The 22,979-nt window shown below is 37.9% G+C and overlaps 1 protein-coding gene across 6 annotated transcripts in view; it reads right to left on the reverse strand.

The window, feature by feature from the left end:
- Positions 1-22,979, reverse strand: part of PMS1 (PMS1 homolog 1, mismatch repair system component) — an 87,495-nt gene that overhangs the window by 5,520 nt on the left and 58,996 nt on the right. For 3 of the 6 annotated variants that reach the window (XM_067549020.1, XM_067549021.1, XM_067549022.1), the window contains exons 9-11: positions 20,167-21,083; positions 13,326-13,775; positions 4,352-4,482 (exon numbers count right to left, since the gene is read on the reverse strand). In XM_067549020.1, coding sequence (XP_067405121.1) covers positions 4,352-4,482; positions 13,326-13,775; positions 20,167-21,083 — 1,498 coding nt within the window. Of the gene's footprint in view, positions 1-4,344; positions 4,483-13,325; positions 13,776-20,166; positions 21,084-22,979 lie in introns of all 6 variants that reach the window. The other 3 variants (XR_010919832.1, XM_067549023.1, XM_067549024.1) reach the window with 3 other exon arrangements.

Below are 22,979 nucleotides of genomic sequence, written 5' to 3' on the forward strand. Positions count from 1 at the left end.
AAGTTGAGAATGTGGATTGCTATCTGAGACTCAGACTGAAGAAAAGATGGAACAACAGCTATTGTGCAAACGCTATTATTGTGACACTTAATTCAGTTTGATATGGACTCTTGAAATACAAGAAATAAAATAAAGAAATACAAGGACAATCTCATGCGAAACCAACCATATATATAAAATAACACACTAAACTTACATTAAAAAGGACATGATAGTTGCAAAGTCAAACACTCACAAGCTAGGAAAAATGCCAGAATTGAGGCTGTCTGTGCTACCGTAATTTGGCTTGTTTCTGTATATGCATTATGATATAGTCTTTAATTGCATGATCACATCCTATTTTTTCCACAGGGCCCCTGCCTCATTCAGTGCACAAACTATAACTTCTCTGAGGATGTATAAGGGCTGTGTAGTGAAGGAGGCTGTTGTCTGTAGGAAAAAAATAAAAATAAAAATGAATTTTTCCTTAACTTCATTCTTGGAACCAACTAAACCTTTTAGCTGACCATTTTCCAAAACAATTCAGCCTGAGGCAGACATCTGGCATGGAAACTTTCAGCTTTCATAGATTCCACAGCCAGAAGTAATGCAGGCCATAGAACTACCCCCAAAATAATCCCGAGAGCATATATTTTAGAAAAATATCCAATCCTGATTTTAAAATAGTCACTGATGGAGAATCCACCTCAACCCTTAGTAAATTGGTCCAATGGTTAATTATTCTCATAATTTAAAATGTATGCCTTATTTTCAATCTGAATTTGTCTACCTTCCACTTCCATCCATTGGATAGCGTAACACCTTTCTCCATTAGATTAAGGGTCCATTATTAAATATTTGTTCCCTATGTAGATACTTACAGACTATAATCAAGTCACCCCTTACCCGTCTCTTTGGTAAGCTAAACAGATTGAGCTCCTTGAATCTATCACTATATGGCATGTCTTTTAATCTTTCTCATGGCTCTTCTCTTATCCGTCTCCAATTTATCAACATTCTTCCAGAATTGTGGGCAGAACTGGACACAGTATTCCAGCAGGAGTCGCACCAGTGCCAAATATAGAGATAAAATAACTTCTCTATTCATGCTTGAGATTCCCGTTTCTGCATCCAAGGACTGCATTAGCTATTTTGGCTCCAGCGGCACATTGGGGGCTCATGTTCAGTTGATTATCCACCATGACTTCCAAATCTTTTTCAGAGTCACTGCTTCTCAGGATAGAGCCCCCCATCTTGTAAGTATAGCCTACATTCTTTGTTTCTAGATGTATACATTTGCATTTAGCTGTATTAAAATGCATATTGTTTACTTGCTCCCAGTTTACCAAGCAATCCAGATTGTTTTGAATCTGTGACCTGTCTTCTTCATTATTTATCTTTCCCCCAATTTTTGAGTCATCTACAAGCTTATCAGCAATGATATGTATTCTTCCAGGTCACTGATAAAAACGTTAAATAGCATAGGAACAAGAACTGATCCATATGGGACTTCACTGGAAACACACTCGCTTTATGACAATTCTCCATTTACAATTGTATTTTGAGACCTATCTGTTAGCCAATTTTTAATCCATTTAATATGGTTCATGGTAGTTTTATATCGTTCTATTTTTTTAAGCAAAATGTCATGCTCTACCAAGGCAAACACCTTACTGAAGTCTATGTATATTACATCAATACCTTTACCAACCAAACTTGTAATCCTATCAAAAAGACATACCCAGCTAGTTTGACAGGATCGATTTTCCATAAACCCTTGTTGATTTGCATTAATTACATTATACTTCTTTAATTGTTTATCAAGTCCTATATCAGCCACTCCACTATCTTACCTGGGATCAATGTCAGGCTGACAGGCCTAATATTACCCGGGTCATCCTGTTTACCCTTTTTAAAAATTGGTAATATATTAGCTTTCTTCTGGAACTTCCCCAAATGCTCCAAAACTTATTGATAATCACTATTATGATCCAGTGAGAGCCTATGTCAATTCTTTTAAAACTCTTGGAGGCAAGTTATCTGGACCTGCTGATTTAAAAATGTCTATCTTTACTAGCTTCTGTTTAACATGCTACAGAGATACTAGTGGAATGGAAAGACTGTTGTTATCACCATATGCTGAGACTACATTATCTGTTTTCTCCCCAAATACAGAATGGAAATATTTATTGAACAATTCTGCCTTTTCTGCATTATTACTGATAATTCTAGCATTTACATCTAACAATGGACCAATACCATTGTTAGGATTCTTGTTGTTACTAACTAGCTATAAATAAAATAATCCCAACTCACTACTTTCCAGCTAAAGTGAAAGTCATGAAAAAGGTGAACTAGAGAGTGTCAGTAAATAAGATGACACCAAGCTTGCATGCAAGTGTGAAAAGTAGCTTTAAAGAGAGTTTGCAACAGAAATGGACCATGGTAAACTTCAAGGAGACCCTAATGAGCACTATGGATCTGGGAAGCAAGCACAAGCAACTTTGAAAAAGGAGCAAATGAGAAGCTGGCCCCTTTTGCAGAAAGAAATCATTGGGTTGGATCTGCTAAAGAATGTCCTGGATTAAATTTCATTTACTTGTGATTATTGATTTATTGTCTATTGACTTATTCAGTTTGCCAGTGTCCTCTGTTCAGGCTGATGCGGTCAAAAGGAAGAATAATGTTCTCCTGAAGGGACAGAACCTAGCTGGCTTTTCACTGAATGTCTTGCTCCAGCATCATTTTTTGGACCTGTCCTTGAAGGTTCCCATATGTCACATTAGACCTGTCATCACACTGCATATGCAGGATGTGGTAACACATGAAGCTACAGCATTTCCAATAGCTCTTATAGTGAATCTTTGCCTTAGATCAAGTGAATTGCCATCTAAGCACCACAACCTAAGAAACTAGCCTCCCTGAGCACTATGACGGAGGAAATGTCTGCTATTGATTTGCCTCTGAGAAGGCTGTCTCTGGATTTCCACTGATAGGAGCATGGCTGTCAATCATCCAGTGTAAAAATGTATAAATACCCACTCTCTATTACTGGGCTATTAAGGTAATAGATGAGAAAGTTTTGTGATATGATATAGGTTCTGTTGGAGAGCTGACTGGCTGGAGGGGTTCTAAAACAGCCCTGCTATTTACCCCAAACTGAGTTGTCTAGAAAAAGTATGATGATCCTGAAAAGGCAGACCAACATTCAAGTCTTAAGACTGCCTTGCTGGACCTCCGGAGTGTTCCCCACCCATTGCACAGGAAAGCAGGAGGTAGCTAAGTTAATGGCTGCAGGAGCAAGCAAAGAACGACTGAAATATGTATATGTTGGGGTTGGGTTCAAGGATGGTCAGCACTAGGGTAAGTTGCTGGGCTTTAAGGATGTCCCACCAGAACAATGACTTCCATTCCAAAATATGAAATTCCTTTGGCATCCAGAAGAACAAAGAATGTCGAGACTGAAAAAGGGCATGGATTCTAGGACCTTTTTTGAACTGCTAAGATGTTGAGGATATAAGAAGCCCACCACTGACATTGTGTTTATTTTTTACTTATGCAAAAATTTAAAGTTTTTCCACTTGTCTCCAGAGGCAAAGAACCACTTGCAAAATTCTCTTTCACAAAATCTAATCCATCACTGAAGTCAACTGGAGTTTTCATTTATGTCAGTGAGATATAGATCAGGCCTACAGAGGGCAGAAGAGGAACCATTGCTATCTTAAATGGAGGCAGAGACACTGAGAAAGGCCTGGCTAGTTTAGCAAGTGTGCAAACAGGGAAGGCTTCACATTTCAGCTTTAAAAAAAAAAAGAAGGAGGAACTCTGTCCTTATTGAGTTGCCTTGCCCAGAGATATCCATGAATTATGGCTCCAGCATAAGACAGTGACTCAAATGCAGGAAAAGAAAATAAATACTTTAAATACCTTTAAGAAAATAAATCTGGAGTGTTTTGTTGTGGGTCAAGGTCACCAAGGCAGCCTGGGTGTAACACAGTTCTCTCCAAAGCATATAATAAGCACTTACTACATCAGAAGTACTAGATTCATCAATATGCAGTTGCAACTTGGTGCAGTGGACAGAGCACAGGACTGAGAATTAGGAGACTTGGGTTTTATTCCAGACAAAATGTTTGTTTGAAGCACTGGTCTACCTGCTCACTATCCGGTCATCATTTTCCATTTCCCATTGCTCTGAAGGACAGATGCCCTTAGCTAGATAAGAATACTTTTGAATGCTGAGGAACTGAGAGTATTGATGGTTTGATTAGTGAGGAGATACAGATTTACAATCTATCATATATTCTGTCATTTCAACTGTGAAATAAAAAAGTTTCAATAGAGACAAAATAAATACAAACCTACATCATACCTGGTATCATTTTTATCCTAAAACCATTTGCTATAAGCCTTGGATCCGACAAGTAAATTGGTCCATTTAATTTTTGGCAATCCCTTGGCATACTGTAGAGAGAGTCCATATAATGAGATCCACTGAAAAGACTGAAAAACAGACAAGCAAACAATTTCATGAGGCTTCAAATAACAAAAAAAATCTATAATAAACAGAGAGACAGAGTGAACTACTACTAACTACTATATTTACTACCAGAATGACAGTTCCAGGATTACAGTTCCATTAACCAAGTTGTATAGTCTATTAGTCATTTTTAAAATTACATGTACATATGAAAAAAACAGGGATAACTGGATTTTTACTTGTAAAAGGGCAAAATGAGATTTTCTGGAAAACAGAAGTACCATAAAAACTCCAGGTCAAATAAATTTGAAAGAGACAGACTTGAGTGACAGAATTTTCTTTTTATATCCTGAAGATCTGTGTTCTACTTTTTGTAACTGAGATTCTAACAATAAAATATTTAATTCAAAAGCATATTCCTATTATATTATCCCCAGAAAAAAGCATAATTTAAAATTAAAAGCAGTAATAAAAACTAGATGACAAGAATGATCCAATTAAATAAAACCAAAATATTATAAAGCGTAGAAACTATCTGTTAAGATATGCAGATAAGAATGCTAATTCTCTTATATTCTATACATTTTCTCTAAAAAAAGAACCCTAAAATCCAGCTGTGTAGAAATTAACATTAGACATTACCTGCTCCACAGGCAATATAAGTTGTTTAGGAGTTGTGGAAATAGGGAGTATTTAACAAAACCCTGGGTAACCAATAAAATAATTTATTTTACTAAGAATCTGGCCCTCACTTTACCATCACTGAAATTAAAGACAAAATTCTTATTAACTTCAATACAAGCAGGACTGGACCTCTTTCCAATTTAAATACATGGTGTAAAATGTAAAAGTTACATTTCCCTGTAGATTTAAAAAGACACTGAAAGAAAGGTTACTTTACAATAACTGGAGTCCTTTGAGTTGTGTGGTCCCTATCTGTATTCCACTTAAGGCACACATGTGCTCCATACGCCTGAGACAAGATTTTTCATTAGCACCATCTATTGATCCACACCTGTACCTCTTCAGGTAAGTCTACACTGCAATTAAAAACCCACAGCTGGCCCATGTCAACTGACTTGGGCTCACAGGGCTTGGGCTAAGGGGCTGTTTAACTGTGGTGTAGATGTTCATGCGTGGCCTGTAGCTTGGGCTCTGGCACTCTCCCCCCTCCCAGGTCCCAGATCTTTGGCTGAAGCCCAAGTGTCAATACCACAATTAAACAGCCACTTAGCCTGAGCCCTGTGAGCCCGAGTCAGCTGCCATGGGCCAGCCGCAGATGTCTAACTGCAGTGTAGATATACCCCTTCATGCTCCAAACCAAAGCATAACAGGCTGCACAGACTGACTGGCAGTTTCTTCTGTTCTGCAAATCATCTTAGGAAGGATCCAAAGCAGGGGGGAAGGAGGGCAGGTAGTGAAATACACATAGGGACCACACATCTCAAAGAACTCCAGTTACTATCAAGTAAGTAATCTTCCTTTCTTCTTCGGGTGATGAACCCTATGTATATTCCAATCGAGGTAACTGACAAGAAGTACTCATTGAGGACGAGGGTGTAAGGAACTGTACTGCACCAGAGATTGCACACCTCTATGCTGAAGGAGGAGTCAGCTGTTTAGTCTTGGGCTGGAGCCAGGGCTCTAGGACCCTGTGAGGTGGCAGGGTCCCAAAGCTTGGGATGCAGCTCACGCCTGAACGTCTACACTGCAATTAAACAGCCCCAGAGCCTAAGTGCTGTGAGTCAGCCGGCGCAGGCCAGTCACGGGTGTCTAATTGCAGTGTGGACATACCCTCAGAGCCTGGAACCTGTCCAGTGGTAAGTATGCTTTGGCTGTCATATAGTCCAAGGTTTCTTCAAAAAGTCTATAGTTTGCATGGGAACTAAAGGGGCTTTTCTAGGTTTACTTGGAGTCCTAAGGATTGAAGGAGGGTAAGGCAAAAACTGCCAGTTTTATCTTCTGGTACAACTAACCTAGGAGTAAACCTCATTGAGTTAGGGAAATATTTGGTGACACAGGTATGCTTCATGAAAACTTGAGGGCCATCAAAAGACCAAATGGAAGCACTCTGTACTGATAACAGTCTGAAGGGAAACACTCTGTATGGATAACAATAAAGCACAGGAACATCCTGTGTGTTGGATGAATGTCTATGTGGAAATAGACATCCTTCAAATCAAGAGCTGCAAACCAGTCACTTTTGTTTAGACGGGATTACAGAAGCCAGGATGATCATTCTGAATCTTGAACAGTGTTGAGGAAGTAGATCTAGGTTGTGCAGTTATGTTCAATGATGGTCTGAACCACTAAGGAGTTCGGGGTAGGTGAGGGAACAAATATTCCACCCCTTTAGACAGTTCAAAGTATTTCTTCTCCATCCTTTTTGCAGTGCTGGTGCAAGTAGCTGGGTTATTCCAGACTGACTTTGCCGGATATAATATGGCCTCACTGATTGGAATTGTCGCCTTACTAGGACCTGCATTCTGGAGGATATCCAGCAGCTTATGATGTCCTGAACTTCCTCCATGGGAATCTGGAACACACCCACAATTCTCTTCAGAGGGTCCTGGAATTGTTTACAGTCATCGGGGTGGTAACAGTGAGACTGGTGCAACTGCTTCTTCAGAAGTTGAAGACAAAAGTGTTGCAGGGGTGAGTATCTCCATTTGTTCAAGTTATTCTTCCTCCTCATAGTGCTCCTGAGAGGGCTATGGTTCCTCTCTATGAAGAGACCTCTGCCTTAACTCCCACTCTGATCCTCTGAACTCGGAAAGTCTCAAATATGGATCCCAGGAACTAACACAGAGCCAGTGTGAACAATTATATGAATAAGGTTGAGGTCCCCATTGGTCAGGGTACCACTGCTCCTGAGCCAGGGAGTATGTCCTGAAGGAGTGAGAAGGTACCCAGGAAACTCTAGAACCCCATTGGGGTTAATCTCACATGTTGGTACAGTCGCTGTCTTATTGGTACCAGAAGCCTTGTAACACTTGAGCTGGTCAACAGTACCAGTGAGTGGCATACCACTGGTGTCTCTAGTGAGGGCCAGTTCCAAGAGTACCTGTCACTCTGGGTCAGAATACACAGCCAGGTCTTCAAGGATAGAGTATCTAGCTCTAGAAGATGGGGAGTGGGAGGGACTTCTACCTCATGACAGTGATGGTGGTGCTGATTAAGGTCAGATGGTGAACATCCCTTCTCTTGATGTGGGACAGCATCACTCCCTTCTTTTGCTTACCAGTAGTGGATCTGGTCCCACCCCTTCAGTGGTTGGCAATTTCAAAGCACTGTTGGCTCTTTATATGACGAGTCATACCTGTGCTCCCCTTGAGTTCCTGGACACAAATGTACCAGGATACAGAGTTTGATCAGATTTGGTGGGTGTAGGGGAAGAAGTCCTCTTCTTAGATGAGGACTTGGGAGGGGATTTCTCATTTTTATGAGAGTGAGAGCTCTTAATCTCCTCCCATCTACTGTGCCTGCTAAGGTCCTTAGCTCTGCCCTCTGATGATCCAGAGCTGGGGAGTACTGTACTCAGAGAGCCATTTCTCACCACCTATGGCCAGTGAACAGGGGGTCTGATGACTCAGGGCCGGACAGGGGCTTCATCGAGCATTCCATCAGGGATCTTCTGAGCTGGAACTCTCAAGATTGCCGGGTTCAGAGGGGAAATGAATGCCATATATTGCAACTTGGAGAGGATGTTGGTCTCCCCAGGCAATATGAACAAGTATTGTGGAAGTCAGTAACCGGGAAGACCTAGGGACAGGCCATGCAGGAGTTGAAGCCAGGGATTTTAAGCACACTAAATACTCCAAGTAGTGGGAATAACGGGGTGGAGGAATGCCCTCAAAACTCTACTAACATTATCTAACTAAATACTACCACTAACTAACTAGATAAAGGTAAAAATATTTTACAGAAAAATTTGAATTTGAAGCAGGAATGCTAGCAAACCTGTGGACACTGGAGGGGTTCAGTCACCGACCATCAGTGGTAGAAAGGAACTGAAGAGGCAGGCAATCTGCACTACCCCCTATGCTCTCAATTTGGAGCACAAGGAGATGCAGGCACACACTCATGGGCACTGCTAATAAAAAGTCTTTTGGTCTCAGCTGCATGGAGCACATGGTCATATATTGTACAGGCGTAAATACCTGCCCTTTCCTGGTTACTATGCGGCCAGTCCGCCGTCCAGTCTAGTATTCAGTAGCTAAGATAATCTAAAATCAAGATCTAACCTATAAGTAATATTTATTATTCAATTAATTAAATTAAATTACATGAAAGAACAGTTAAACATAGCCAACAGGTCAATAGTATAAAAACTAAAGCCCATTGATAAAATTTAAAATATGGAGAATAAATATATCTATATCTAAAATATATCTAAAATCCACAGGATACACGAAATGAATGTTCGGGTTCACTGTTTATCGCTAAAAAGAGCCAACATATCTGTTGTAGCATACATAGCAAGTCTGCACACACTTTCTTTAAAACTTTTAAATTTATCAATACCTAAAATTTTAAAAATTTCATCATTTCTTTCACTCCATTTACCTCTCGCCCCAACCACAAATCCAAGGAAGTGGATGATCATCCCACCAGTGAGCTGCAGCACCTCCTCCTCCAACTCAGAGTAGTATGCCTCCTTCTCACTGTGGGCTGCCTCCACACTGTCAGCGTTGTCTTCCCATCTAACTGTGACATCCACAACGGCTACCACTCCTTCCTTTTCAATAATGAGGTCGGGTTTTCTCAACTTCCCTTCTTTATTATGAAGGTAAGGTTCAATCCAAATTTTACATCCTTTATTTCCTACTTTATCAATTAGTGTTTTAACTATTCTATTATGTCTTTTAATTCTTGCTTCTTTCGTTTTTATGCACTGACCAGAGATATGAGGAATTGTCTCTTTGACCTTACCACACCATCTACATAACCCTTCCTCCATCTTCCGTCCTCTTGCTAGAGCTTCCCTGGTGGGAAAAACATTTGCTCTCGTTTGCAATGCCGCAATCAGAGAGGAGGACCTGGCCAAGCAAGGATATTTTAAAAACGAATTACTAATACAATCATTTTAAAAATATTTAATACCAATTCCCTGACATCTTAAATTACTCCATTTTAAAAACTCTTCATCTCTCCACGTTTTAGGATTAGCTGTTTTAGCACTATATATTAAAATTTTCTCCACTAAATTTTCCCCAGCATATAAAAACGAGAAATCTATCCAATCATCTTTGGAGACAATATGTCTCCTCCATTTACGAATTAACATGTTTGGAATTTGGGTACTAAATTTTGTAACTGCTAAACCCCCATCTCTAGTTCTAGCATAGAATAGCCCGTCAGTTGTACACTGGGGGAGATGTAAAATCTTTTTAAAGAGTGTTCCTAACTAAAACATCTAATTCATTTAACATATAAAGTGGCGGCTCGATTAAAAGTAATTCATAAAAAACTCTCGTTAAAATGTAAACTTTTAAAATGATCAATTTCTGCGCACGTTTTAACGGAGCCTTATATAAACTTTCACACCAATCAACTAATTTTTCCTTAGGGGAATTATTAGCCACTCCCACCCATGGATCTATTCTTGCACCTAGATATCTTTCAGACTCACCAGGTTGAATATAATCAATTAATTCATCACCTAATCCCCATTTATCTTTTGGGTTGATAACATATGTTCCCATGCTTGGGAAAATATGAAAGCCCTTTGTCTTTTTAACATTTACTTTTAAACTTGAATTTTTACAAAACTGATTAAGAATTTTTAAATTCTTAACCATCCCCTTATAGGACCTACTTAATATAGCGATATCGTCGGCAAAGGCCAATGAAGTTATCTTTCTACCCTGCACTATAAAACCATCTCCTTCATCTTCCAATTTATATAAAAGAGGGTCCATGGCTATATTAAATAAAATAGGGGAGAGTGGATCACCTTGCTTAACTCCACTCTTAATTAAAATAGGTTCTGTCTTATCCTCACCAACACTAATTTCAGTGTAGCAATCTGTATACAAATCCTTTACAATATCAATAAAACTCTCTGATATCCCAAATCTCTTTAATCCCTTTAAAATGTGACCATGGCCAACCGAATCAAATGCCTTAGCAAGATCAATAAAAACAACAGCTATTTCGTCTTTATTTTTCTTGGCCCCTTTAATTAACTTTTCTAAAATCGATATATTTTCCTCACAGCCAGAGGCTGCGATAAAACCTTTTTGTCTGGGGCATAATTTAACAGCACTTGATAATCTTTTAGCTAAAATTTTTGTATACAACCTAATCCAAATCGAACCAATAGTCAATGGCCTCCAAGATGATATTTTCTTCAACTCTTGTGGATCCTTGACTTTAGGAATTAGGATTGTACGATTGCCTTTAAAACACTCTGGAATCTGTCTATTTAAAAACCAAATATTAAAAATCCTTACTAAAATCCTACTGTCTAAATTATAAATATCCCATAAATCCTTAACCTTAATTCCATCTGGTCCAGGAGCACTACTATTATCAATCTCTCTTAAGGCTTCTCTAATTTCATCAATTGATAAAGGCCAATTTAAAATTTCATTATCTACCACTTCTTTTACTTTTGGCCATCCTCTGGTATTCCCATGTCCTTCTCTACCCAAAATTTCTTTATAATAGGTTTCAATCTCCTTAACTGCTATCTTACACGTCGCTTTATCAGGTTCTCCCATAATGATCCTAGCCAACCTTTTCTTATCTTTTTCAAAGAGGGTTTGATAGAATCTAAATTTAGCTTTTCTCCCAGCATATTTTCTATTTCTATTATATTTATCAGGAGGCTTACCCACTTTTCTTCCTTGTTTCCCATTATCATTCTGTATATTATTTTCTTTATTATTTTCCAAATTCTCTACATCTTCATGAGGAGAGTTCATCAATAATTTACATAATTCCTCAAATAATCCCCAACCTTCTGCTACAGTGGCAGAAGCATTTAATTGCTGTTCAATAAAATCCAATTTCTCTAAAATACGAGCCCCATTACACCTAACTCCTGTTAAAATCCTATCAATTAAAATTTTATCTTTTAAGGGTTTAATTTTCTCACGTGGAGGAATATCTTCTAAAATATCTCCCATCCCACCCTCTTCCCATAAAACCATAGAATCTTCATCCTTTTTAACCTTATTCTTGGCCAGGTCCCTCCTCTTATCTGATATTTGCTTATTTGTTTTTGTTTTTAATTCACTTTCTATACACTTATTAATATTTCTAGTCCCCGCATATTTTATTTCAAGCCGAATCAATAATTCAATTTCCTCTTCTGTCCATACCCGAGAGCGAATTGTTTTCCCAACCACTCTAGCTTCCTTTCTTTCCTCATTCCTCACTGAGGGATGCCTATATCTGATGTGTTGACTCCGCCCCGAACGAGTGTAGAAGGCAGACCCACAGACCGTGCAGGCATACTTCTTCTCTGAGTTATCCACCTCCTTGGGCCTGCACTTGGGGTAGTGCCAAACTATGTTATGGAACTGCGAATGTTTACCACATTTTTTGCAAATAACTCTTATTGAAGTGCTTTTATGTACATTATTTATATGCTTCGCCCATTTACCGAAACTAGCTAAAATTTGTGAACATATAGGACAATTAAAACAATCTACGGGATATTCTAAATAAAATATTCCCTCTTTAAATGAACTACTCTCTTTAAAACTAGCTGTATTCATAAAATTTGTATTAAAATTATCTCCTAAAATATTTCTTCTATTTTCCATAAAATCATGTTGTAAATTATTAAAATTGGTATTATTATTATTATTAAGATTATTAAATTCTATTAAATATGGATCATCAAAAGAATCTAAATATTTGTCATAAAAGCTAGATTTAGAATCGATTATCTTAAGGTCACTATATAAAACATTCGTAAAAGCCATCGGTAAAAGATTAAAATCTAAAACTTGGCTCTCACTAAAATCCTCTTGTTCCTCCCGAACAACACTCTTCTCTCCAATTTGGAGATTAAAATCATCCATAAAACCAGCTATTCCATCTTTTACTCTATCTATAGCATAAGGAGATAGCATCGGTCCGGCTCTATGAATAATACCCCTAATCAATTTAACACTACTAGCCGGGGCGTCGAAACTAGTAGCGGGGCGTTTTTAACCCAGTCCAGCGCCAATCCGGTATGAAATAAAATTTCTGTTTTCTCCATAGATTTAAAAGATACTACCCTTCACAGGGGGAGGCTTACCCTTACCAGGGGGAGGCTAACCCGTTACCAGGGGGGACTAACCCGTTACCAGGGGGAGGCTAACCCTTACCAGGGGGAGGCTAACCCTTACCAGGGGGGCAGTCAGGTGTTGGGGCTGCCCTCCCCATCCCCCTCCCCACACAGCAGGGGGGGGTTCGTCCTCTGCGATCAGCCTGGACTCCGCCAGTTACTGACTCTCACCACGAGGAGGTTGCGGTTGGACTTGCCAATCAGAGGCTTTCCTCGAATGAGGGGTCCCTGCCAGCTTAATGCCGAGCCCTAACGGGAGGGTGGAAGAGAACTCGGACTCTACGGAGAGATACTTTCAGCACGGCTCTCGCCATCTCTCCGGCACCGATTATTCACCCCACCTCACCCTCAGGTTCTTCGGGAGGGGACTCAACCCCTCCGACCGTCCGGGCTCAACAACTGAACAGGGTCCAGAGACGCATGAAAAGCCATTAAGAGTGACCATCACTCAAAGAAAAACTTGTGCCTAAGGCCTCCTTAGTGTTTACTGTAGATAATTCCTATGTGATACTTAAAAAAACAAAAATAACCACACAAAATAACCCAACACCGCAACACCCTTGCACCACACTACTATACCTGTCTGTTAATACAATTGGCTTGTCCAGTTTTTCTACAGGAAGTCTGTGTTGCTCCAGTAGTTTTTTATAAAGTAGGGCTTCTTCCACTCTATATGGATTCAGCAACATAATTTTTTTTTCAGAAGCAATTATCCATGCATCAGGAAAACTCAGGTGACAGATCAGGCAAAGCTCATGTTTATCAGAATTTCTTGTCTCAAGCTTCTGAAGTTTATGTGTCAAGGAACTCATAGAAAAAGGCACCTGTACAATTTTCATAGCTTGATTATGTCTCTGTTTCTTTTCAATTTGAGACTGAAAAAGTTTGTCAAGCTTCTGCTGGTCAGAGAGAGAAGCCTTCAGTTTGGGCTTGTATCTTTTTTCTGTCTCTTTTGTTGATCTCTGCTCCACAGCTTTCTTGGTTTGTCTGTTGTATCGTTCCAGGTCTTTAGTGGCTTTTTCTTCATACCTAAAAGGAGTGTGGAGGATGGGAGGCGAGAGGGAAATAAAAAAATGTAACGAACTAAAGGCCAGATTGTGACACCCATACTAATACATCCATGTACCTCCACTCCCTTTCATAGCCACAGTAGCTCTCTCTGCATCCTGACTCAGGTACTCTACCCATTGAGCAAGTGAGTGAGAAGTGCGTGAAAAAAGGATGGAGTCTTGCCACTACCCCAGTGTGATGGCCAGAAGATCTGAGCTAAATTACTTCTCTTTTACACCTAAAGGCTCAATCTAACCTTCTCTGTACCATTCATTATTTATGTCTTTGTTTAGTTTGGAATACATGGCAATTTCAGTCTTTTCAATTTCTCCTCAAACTGAAATCTTTCCAGATATGGTCTGATCCATAGCATTATTTTATGTTTGTATAGTTTAAACATGTTTAAAGAATCTCTACTGTAACTTACATCCGTGTAATTTTATTTCTTTTATAAAGTTATTCAGTTATTTAATCTTATCTTCATAGATTAGGCTCTTACTGAAATCCTGCTTGAAGAAAGTTTTTTTCCTGGGCCTCTTACAATTCAGCCATGAGGCTAGGCAAGCAGTATTCACTAACAGTTTGCATGAATGTAGTTATCAGTAACAGTTTTTCATACCCATACAAACATGTTCAACCTATAGAGGCACTGATCTCTATTGTAGAGTGGTGCCTCTTGTCATTTTGACTTCAAATGATTTTAAATTATTTGTATAGGTATGAAAAACCGTTACTGATAACTACATTCAGAATTTTTGGGGCTACTGGTAATAGCCATAGCAATCAACTTATCAGATAAGAGCATGCATTTGATAGCAAACGGTTACTGAATACTGCTTGCCTAGCCTTTCATCAAGCAGGATTTCAGTAAGAGCCTAATCTATGAAGGTAAGTTTGAATAACTGAATAACTTTATAAAAGAAATAAAATTACATTGATGTAAGTTACAGTAGAGATTTAAACATGTTTAAACTATACAAACATAAAATAATGCTATGGATCAGACCATATCTGGAAAGATTTCAGTTTGAGGAGAAATTGAAAAGACTGAAATTGCCATGTATTCCAAACTAAACAAAGACATAAATTATGAATAGTACAGAGAAGGTAAATGAGGATCCCTTCTAAATTTACTTCCTTTTAGAATATAAAAGGAAGGGGATATTCAATGAAAGTGAAAGCAAAAAACTTAAAAATGATAGACTTTTTTCTTACCCAACATATATATAATTATCCTGCAAAATTCATTGGCAAAACATATCACTGAGTCCAAGTGCATAGAACGATTAAAAAAAACCATGATTCATTTATATGAATAATAAGTTGATCCACAGTTACATTAGACAGGATAAAAATAATATGGGATATTAATTCTCTTACTTAAGCCAACCACTAACGGACAGGGGTTAAGGAAGAAACTTTCCTATAAGCAAGCTATTCTTTATTTGTCCACTCTGGGATTTCTTGCACCTTCCTTTGACACGTCTAGTTCTAACCATTGTAAGAAACAAGATACTGAACTACACTGACCACCAGTCATCGTTATGGTAATTCCTGTGTTCCTCTGTGGCTGTACATACAACACTCAGTGTTCCAAGACCTTTAAAGTGAGGATCTCTTTTATATCAATGCTTAAGTATCAAGCGGATTGAGATCATGCATCTAGCTATGTAAGCCTTGCACTGGATGTTGGTGAGCCCTTAAGCGAGTAATTGTATTAACTTCATGGGAGTAAGCAGGAGTCAGTGATGAACATCAGAGAAGGATTTTGCAAAGTCAGGCTCTATGAGACTTAAAATTGTTATAAGCTTTTCTGTGGACATGAGTAAGATAATAATCTTAATATTATTTTAGGTTATATAAGGCAGGGACTTTATACAATACAGATCTATAGAGCGGTTGCGTCACAGACACAAACCTTAATTTTTGAAGGCTTTAACAGCAATTTGCTCAATTCTCCTTTCCCATCCCCATTCAATATCCTGAGTTCTGTCTAGTAATACAACTCAACCTGATTTTCAATATGAAGCAGTATTATCATATAACAGTACTGGAAATAAGTATTTTAACTGGTCTCATGTTAATTTTATTCACTGATATTTGCCGGAACAGTCAGATTCAATTATCTCCATGGATGGTGAAAAATATGGTCAACAGAAGGGTCACCATTTGTAATTAATTATAATGTGCTAACATTCACATATGGTACTAATATTTAGTTTACTAAAGAACTCAACTTGGGATAAGCAATAAATCACATCCAAGAAAATATGGAGTAAATGTTAAGATAAAAAACATCTGCTACTTGTAAAATAAATAGGTGAAATCACTTGAACCAACAAACTTAATCCTGAATATTGGGTTATAACTTTGACCTGATCCATACTCTCTCTGCTTTCAATGCCAGTTTGTTATGAAGGTGAACATTTAATTATGTGACTACTCAGTTTACAATGATGTGTGAGTTTTTTAAAAGTTTTAATACATTTAAGGAACACTTGTTGTTATAGGCTTAATTCAGGAGAAACTCCTGCCCTGTAAGTGTTGAGATTGGGAGCTTTGTATGTATCTGACTAAGTTCAGTCTAGATTCAGAAAGTAAACAGGAGGGTCACCAACAATGAAAGGGCCTCATTTCCTTTTTCAAGGAAGATCTTTCAGCACAGGCTGTGTGATCAAGTGTGATCCAGAGAGGCCAAGAGAAATACAGATAGTTGCCTCCTTGCTACTTTGAGATGACTTAGGAAGTTCAATTAGAGATGATGCTGGAATTCTAAATTCCAAAGTAAAGAATTTTTTAAAAAGGAAAATATCAGGCTAGTTCCAAAAGGAGCTTTGCTCATGGAAGAAAAATAAGGCTTACTCCCATGTGGCTTACCCCAAAGTTTACTATTTTCCACTTGTACCTTAAACCCAGAGGGAGAGATTTAGCAAGTAGTGGAGAAATCTATGAGATGGGAATTCCTAGACTGTTAAAGGGAGGAGGCAAGTAGGATAATTTGAATAGAGCAACCTTTGGTAAAATTTGATGTGAAAGAGCCCCATGGTGCAAGCTCACAAATACCCCAAAATAAAACAAAGAGGACATCCTTTGGCAGTGTCAGCTCAGCCAGAAAATGCAAGTCAATTATTTCAAACTCTGTTATATTGGAAAAGTAACACATTCTAAGCTGCTTCTGAGAAAATATACTCCTTTATGATAATTGTTTTTGTCTTTTGACTTTTACTGGCAGCTTGTAAAATGCATGGACTATAGATGACAAACTGTATTTTCTTAAAAACAATGAGAGTTCTGTGGCACCTTAAAAACTAACAAATTTATTTGGGCATAAGCTTTCGTGGGCAGAAATCCACTTTGTCAGATGCAGGAAGTGGAAACTTCAGTTAGGCACGTATATATACACACAGCATTTTCCTAGACTACCTTTTAAAATACACAATTGCCTTGTTACCTATAGGTGACCTAATTTATCCAGATTGTATCTGGCAGGCCGAGTTAGTAGAGAACTACATTCTTTTTTAAATGCTTAACAAATCTTCACGATTGCTATCTTTGAGAAGACAACTACAGATCTTTCTGCTTTGTTAGCTTCTCTTAGATCTTTGATCTTTTGGATTGTTGCTTGCCTTAGCCAACAAGACTTAAGCATAGAACCATGAGATTTAGCTGCTACATCTATCTGAAGGAGGGAAATCTGTAGAACCCCAGACAATAATTTTGATGAAAATAAAGAAAACATTAGGGTGCTGATTTTCATACCCAAATTGGTAATAGGTAAATTTTTTCCAAATAGGAAAAATTAGTTTTCGTAATAAATGCTAACTGTATATTCCTTATATTTTGTGAATTCCTCTCTATCTATCTAATATAACTTTTGGATGGAGTTATATTAAATTTGCTTTGCTGGCAGAAGATGACATGTGTTACCTCTGGTATCATTCACAGGATATTGTTCAAAGATATTAATTAATTAATATGGAAATCAGCTTCAACAGATACTCCATATATATATATATATATATAGTGTATATTCACTTTCTATCCAAGAGTAATCCAATTTTTGTTTAAAAATAAATGCTAGTAGAATATTAAAATTGAGATTTTAATGGCAGAAAAGTTAAGAAAAAAGAGTTAAGGTTCCCATAACAACAATCTTGACATTGTTTCTGAGAGTATGACCAGAACAAGCCAAACAACATGTAAGATAAATAGATGTCAGAGAAGAATACAAATAGATTAACACAAAGTGATCTTACACCATTAAAATCCATTGACTACGTCTCCCCTAGTCCCTACACTTTGACATGTCTGGCTTGGGTAACCTGACAGGAGTTAAAACTCCTACCGGCATAGCTCAGAGGATCATTGGTACACACAAGCCTTCCCACTCCAGCAATGTGCAGTCCTAGGGAAGGCCATGTAATACAAGCAAACAACATTTTTAAGGTCTTGAAATGTTTGAAAACTTTGTAAAATCAGGTTAAAAAATTTGGTTTCAGTATGAATTACATATCTAGAGATAGGTCCTCCTTTTAGGTAACATGGAGACTCCAGTATTTGGGGTTTAGTAACTCATCTGTAATTTCACTGGAGGTGATATTTACAGTGAAAAAGAAACAAACTGGATAGCAGGTTAATGATTTGATGTCCAAAAGTGACAGTTACAGCTACACAAGCTAAGTTGATAAGTGTAATTGAGCTGCATGCTTCATTATACAAGATGACTGACTGAGGTGAAGAAGGAACAGTCCTCCCACTGATATGGCATTTGCACTGCATAACTGACTAGGTGCATTATGAACTGTTTGCTTTCCACAGAGTCTCAGACACTGTACTACTGAATCAGGATGTTAGAGATAGTGGAAGAGTTTGAATTAGTATGGCAAATCACATATTCCTGACACTGTTTTAGCTTTTAAAAGCAGCTTCTCGGTGACAAGTTCCGTAAGTGACCACCACAGCCCACACAGGAAATATTCTCTCATTCTGTTTGCAACTAGCAGCAGTTCAGAGCTTAGTTCTGCTCCCACTAAAGTCCACAGAAAAACTTACACTATCTTCAGTGGGTAGAGGATCAGAGAATTAAAGACAAATATAAGCAAGTGAATGTTTTATGGATATGGTTAATTTAATTCTTTCTTACAAGACAGAGTGTTCAAGCCAGTCTATTTGTTTGGCCACTGGGGTGTGCTGAAGTCTCTGAATAGGTGGGGATTTGGGTAGCATAAAATAATTCTCATAATTGGTCATCTGGTGCAGTTTTTACACATAGTTATGGGGGTTGAGATACCTGCTGGACTTAAGGATTTGGGTTTTTTTAAACTGTTTTTAAAAAACCAGAACAACCTGTTCAAATTCCTAGAGTCTGGAAAGAGTGTTTTCATTTAGAGTAATGGGGAAAAAAAAAAAAAAAAAAAAGGGATGGAGGAGAGAAGGACAGGAGGAACTACATGGTGGTGTATCCTTAGCTGACACCTTATTCCTCCCACAACACACCCAGAATGAGAACCTAGTAGTACATTCCTGTAAAAGTGGGCTTCCTGTGATTCAGGAGCAACACCCCCTGCCTGATCATCCTAAGAACAGGACTTACTCACCCAGCAGAATTGTGATAGCTCAAGAGGGTGGGAGCACCCTAGCAAATGCACAGATGAGGCCAGGATTTTACCTCTAAAACACATGGGAACAGTGAGAGGTGATATTTATATTTTACTGAAAGTAACGGAGAGTGCTTGTTTAAAAAAATGCAGTGACATTCTGTGCAATCGTGCACAGCTTTGCAATGCCACTGACTTCAAGAACTGGCATCAACACAGCTGAATGGTATATCTCAGCACAGAATCTGGCCCAGTGAATCTGCTGGGCCTTGGAAAAAAGATGCCCAAAATGTGCCATAGTATTTGGCAAAAGAAAGTCAATGATAGTAATTGCTGTGAGGTGTGCTGTGAGGCACAGAGAGAATACACAAAATTTGCCACGTATTTAAAAAATAATCAAAAATTCTACCGAAGAAAGACGGCAATTATACAGAGTTATTGTCTTTGTCTACAAGAAAATATAATTTTAAAAAATTTTAAAAATCAAAGTAATTTATGAAAGACAGCAACCTATTTGAATTGAAAAACAGAATGGAAAAAGTAGTAATATCAAAATGAGTAAATCAGAGAGCTGTACACATCTGCACATAGTAAACATCATACTTAGCAATGCAACCTTTAGCCAGCATGGTGTTCCTGGCAAGCCAAAAATCATTTTCCATTCTGCTTTTCATAAATGATGTTGATGTAATTTTTCATTTTTTGCACCCAATGAATCACCCAGAATGGAAACTACAAGGCTTAGAGGTCAGGTGCAAACTCTGGAAACTTACTTCTTTTTATCCTCTCTGTTCAGTTTCTCCCATAGTCCTTCAATTTTCAGCATCAAGTCCTCCAGGTTGGCTTTTGGATTATCAGTTAATAATCTAGAACGATATTCTTGAGTGAACAGGGCAATGGCTGACATGGGTTTCCTTATTATTTGATTACTAATTAGATCATAAGCCACGATCTGTCCTGCTTTATCATTAACCACATTCGGTTTTTTTATACTTTGATTGGCAATCTCCTGATCATGACCTCCTTGACCAGTATTTTCATTTTCCTTATGATTTGTTATCCCTCCTACTTCGGGTATCAAAATCTTTACAGGTTCCAGGTTCTCTCCTGTAGGATTTTTAAGTGCATTCCCCATGCTCCAATTATCAGCAGAGATTTCAGATACATATTCGGGGACTTTATTTGCCTCATTTTTTCCCACTTCATTTGTGTGAGCAGCTATCAAAGGATGTTCATTGCTGTTTTTAGATTGAGTGTCCATGTGAGAACTGCCATCTAGGGTTAATGTTACACTATATCCATTCTGACTGTCCTCACATGAAAAATTATTTATGGAACTGTCTTGAGATATATCACTCACAGTCACGTCAGTGCCAGAAACTTCTCTTCTGTTGAGGAGACCATGAGTATTATCACTAGAAAATCTTTGATGCTTTAAGCAGATCTCTGTGGTTTTTCCTGCTTGACCATTTTGCACATCGTTACCGAATGAAAAGAATGAAGTATGTGCATGTGGATCATTGTTTCCAGATGGTTCTATTTCATTAGCAAGCACATCTGTTTGTTCTGCTATATTAACAACCATGTCCACTGAGGTTACATCTGTTTTATTAGTTTCACAAGAAACTGTATCAGGTAGTGGCCCATACAGCGATGTCAACACATTTTCAACAGCAGATAAGACAGATTCCTGAAAAAAAAACAACTCATAAGCATTAGGACAAATTGTCAATGAAAATGTACTTGACAGGTGTTGACACAACACAATAGCAATAAGGAAAACAATTCTATTCACTATATTTGGTGAGTAAATCTGGAATGATTGCATTACTAAGCATTAGCAGTTCATACATACTCCTTAAAACAGTGATTCTCAACCGGGGTAAACATACCCCGCAGGGTACACAGAGGTCATCCATGGGGTACATCAACTCATCTAGATATTTGCCTAGTTTTACAATAGGCTACATAAAAAACACTGGCAAAATCAGTACAAACTAAAATTTCATACAATTACTTGTTTATACTGCTCTATATCCTGTACACTGAAATGTAAGTACAATATTTATATTCCAATTGATTTATTTTATAATTATATGGTAAAAATGAGAAAGTAAGCAATTCTTCTATACTAATGTGCTGTGACACTTTTGTAATTTTATGTCTGATTTTGTAAGCAAGTAGTTTTTAAGTGAGGTGAAACTTGGGGATACGCAAGACAAATCAGACTCCTGAAAAGGACATGGTAGTCTAGAAAGATTAAAATATGCCAAAAATTCACTAATCAGTGAAATTCTTTAGCCTTAAATCTTTCGCTATAAATACTTTTGCTCCACTGATAAATTTTAATATCACAAAACAGATGTACTGCTTTCTTATGACTGAATATGTTTTCTTTTTAGAACATTATTTATGTATCTAGTCTCACTCAGTGTACACTAATTGGAGATAGAAATACACTACGAGAGTAGAATAGGCTAACAACCCTTCAGTCAAGTCAGCATCACAATTTTAGTGAGAGTGTTCAATAACAGAATGGTTCAAAGACTGTAATTTATATAAATGGCAGAAAATTCTAAAAACTAAAAAAAAAAGAAAAGAAAACTTCTTTAGAGTAAAAGGAGAGTTTTAATTAAACTTAAATGTGAAAATAATCCTGCTTATGTTTATTTTCATACAAATTATATTTAAATAGCATTCAGCCTGGGATTCTAACCCACAAAACCAAGAAAATGCAGTTAAGGAAGGTGGCAACATATTAGTGTAGATGATGTAACCCTTAAAGCTTGTCTCCAATAGCGCACGCCAAGGGGTTATGATTTTTAAAGTGCCCTAATGTGCTTGCATTAATTGGGCTGTTTCAAACAACACTACATTAAAGCATGCTAGGGAACCTTTAGTGTGAATCAAGTAATGTGCAACACGGTGCACTTTAGAAATCATACCCCCGTAGTGTGCATTGTCCCATTGTGTAGACAAGCCCTCACCTACTCTGAGCAGTACCTTACAGTGTAAGCAAACCCACTGATTTCCATGGTACTACTCCTGGTCTAAGGTGCTATTCAGTGACAGTAAGTATATCACAATTCCTCTCTGCGATCTCCGACACAAGACTTAATGGGCCAAGTTTCAATCTCAGTCATGAATATTAAATCCTGTAGCCTCCATGATGTCAAAGGGTGTACTGTGCACACACAATGGCAAAATTTGGCTCTAACCAGAAACAACTCAAGTTTTTAATATTAATGTTGTATTTAAACCTACACAATGTAAATAACTACAAAATTATTAATAGAATCTGTAAAAAGGACATAAATCTTATTTCTGTTAACAGACTAATCTGTCATTATAAAGCCATTTGAAGATAAGTGCTATACAGGTGTAAGTACTAACTATGTATGACTGATTTAAGCAGCTCTGTGACCTAAAATAATGGATATTATAAACAGTATGGCAGCATATTAGATATTATAAAGGGTATAGCAGCATTGCAGTTGGAATATACTACCAACACCTGACCAGGATGGTGATGGTGATTGTGGAATGCTCAGGGAGATTAGAGAGGATACAGAGGCAGAAAATGCAA

The sequence above is a fragment of the Emydura macquarii genome, unplaced genomic scaffold (genome assembly GCF_026122565.2).
Source record: "Emydura macquarii macquarii isolate MOO-44397 ecotype Brisbane River unplaced genomic scaffold, CSIRO-AGI_Emac_v2 contig_1253, whole genome shotgun sequence".
NCBI lineage: Eukaryota > Metazoa > Chordata > Testudines > Chelidae > Emydura > Emydura macquarii.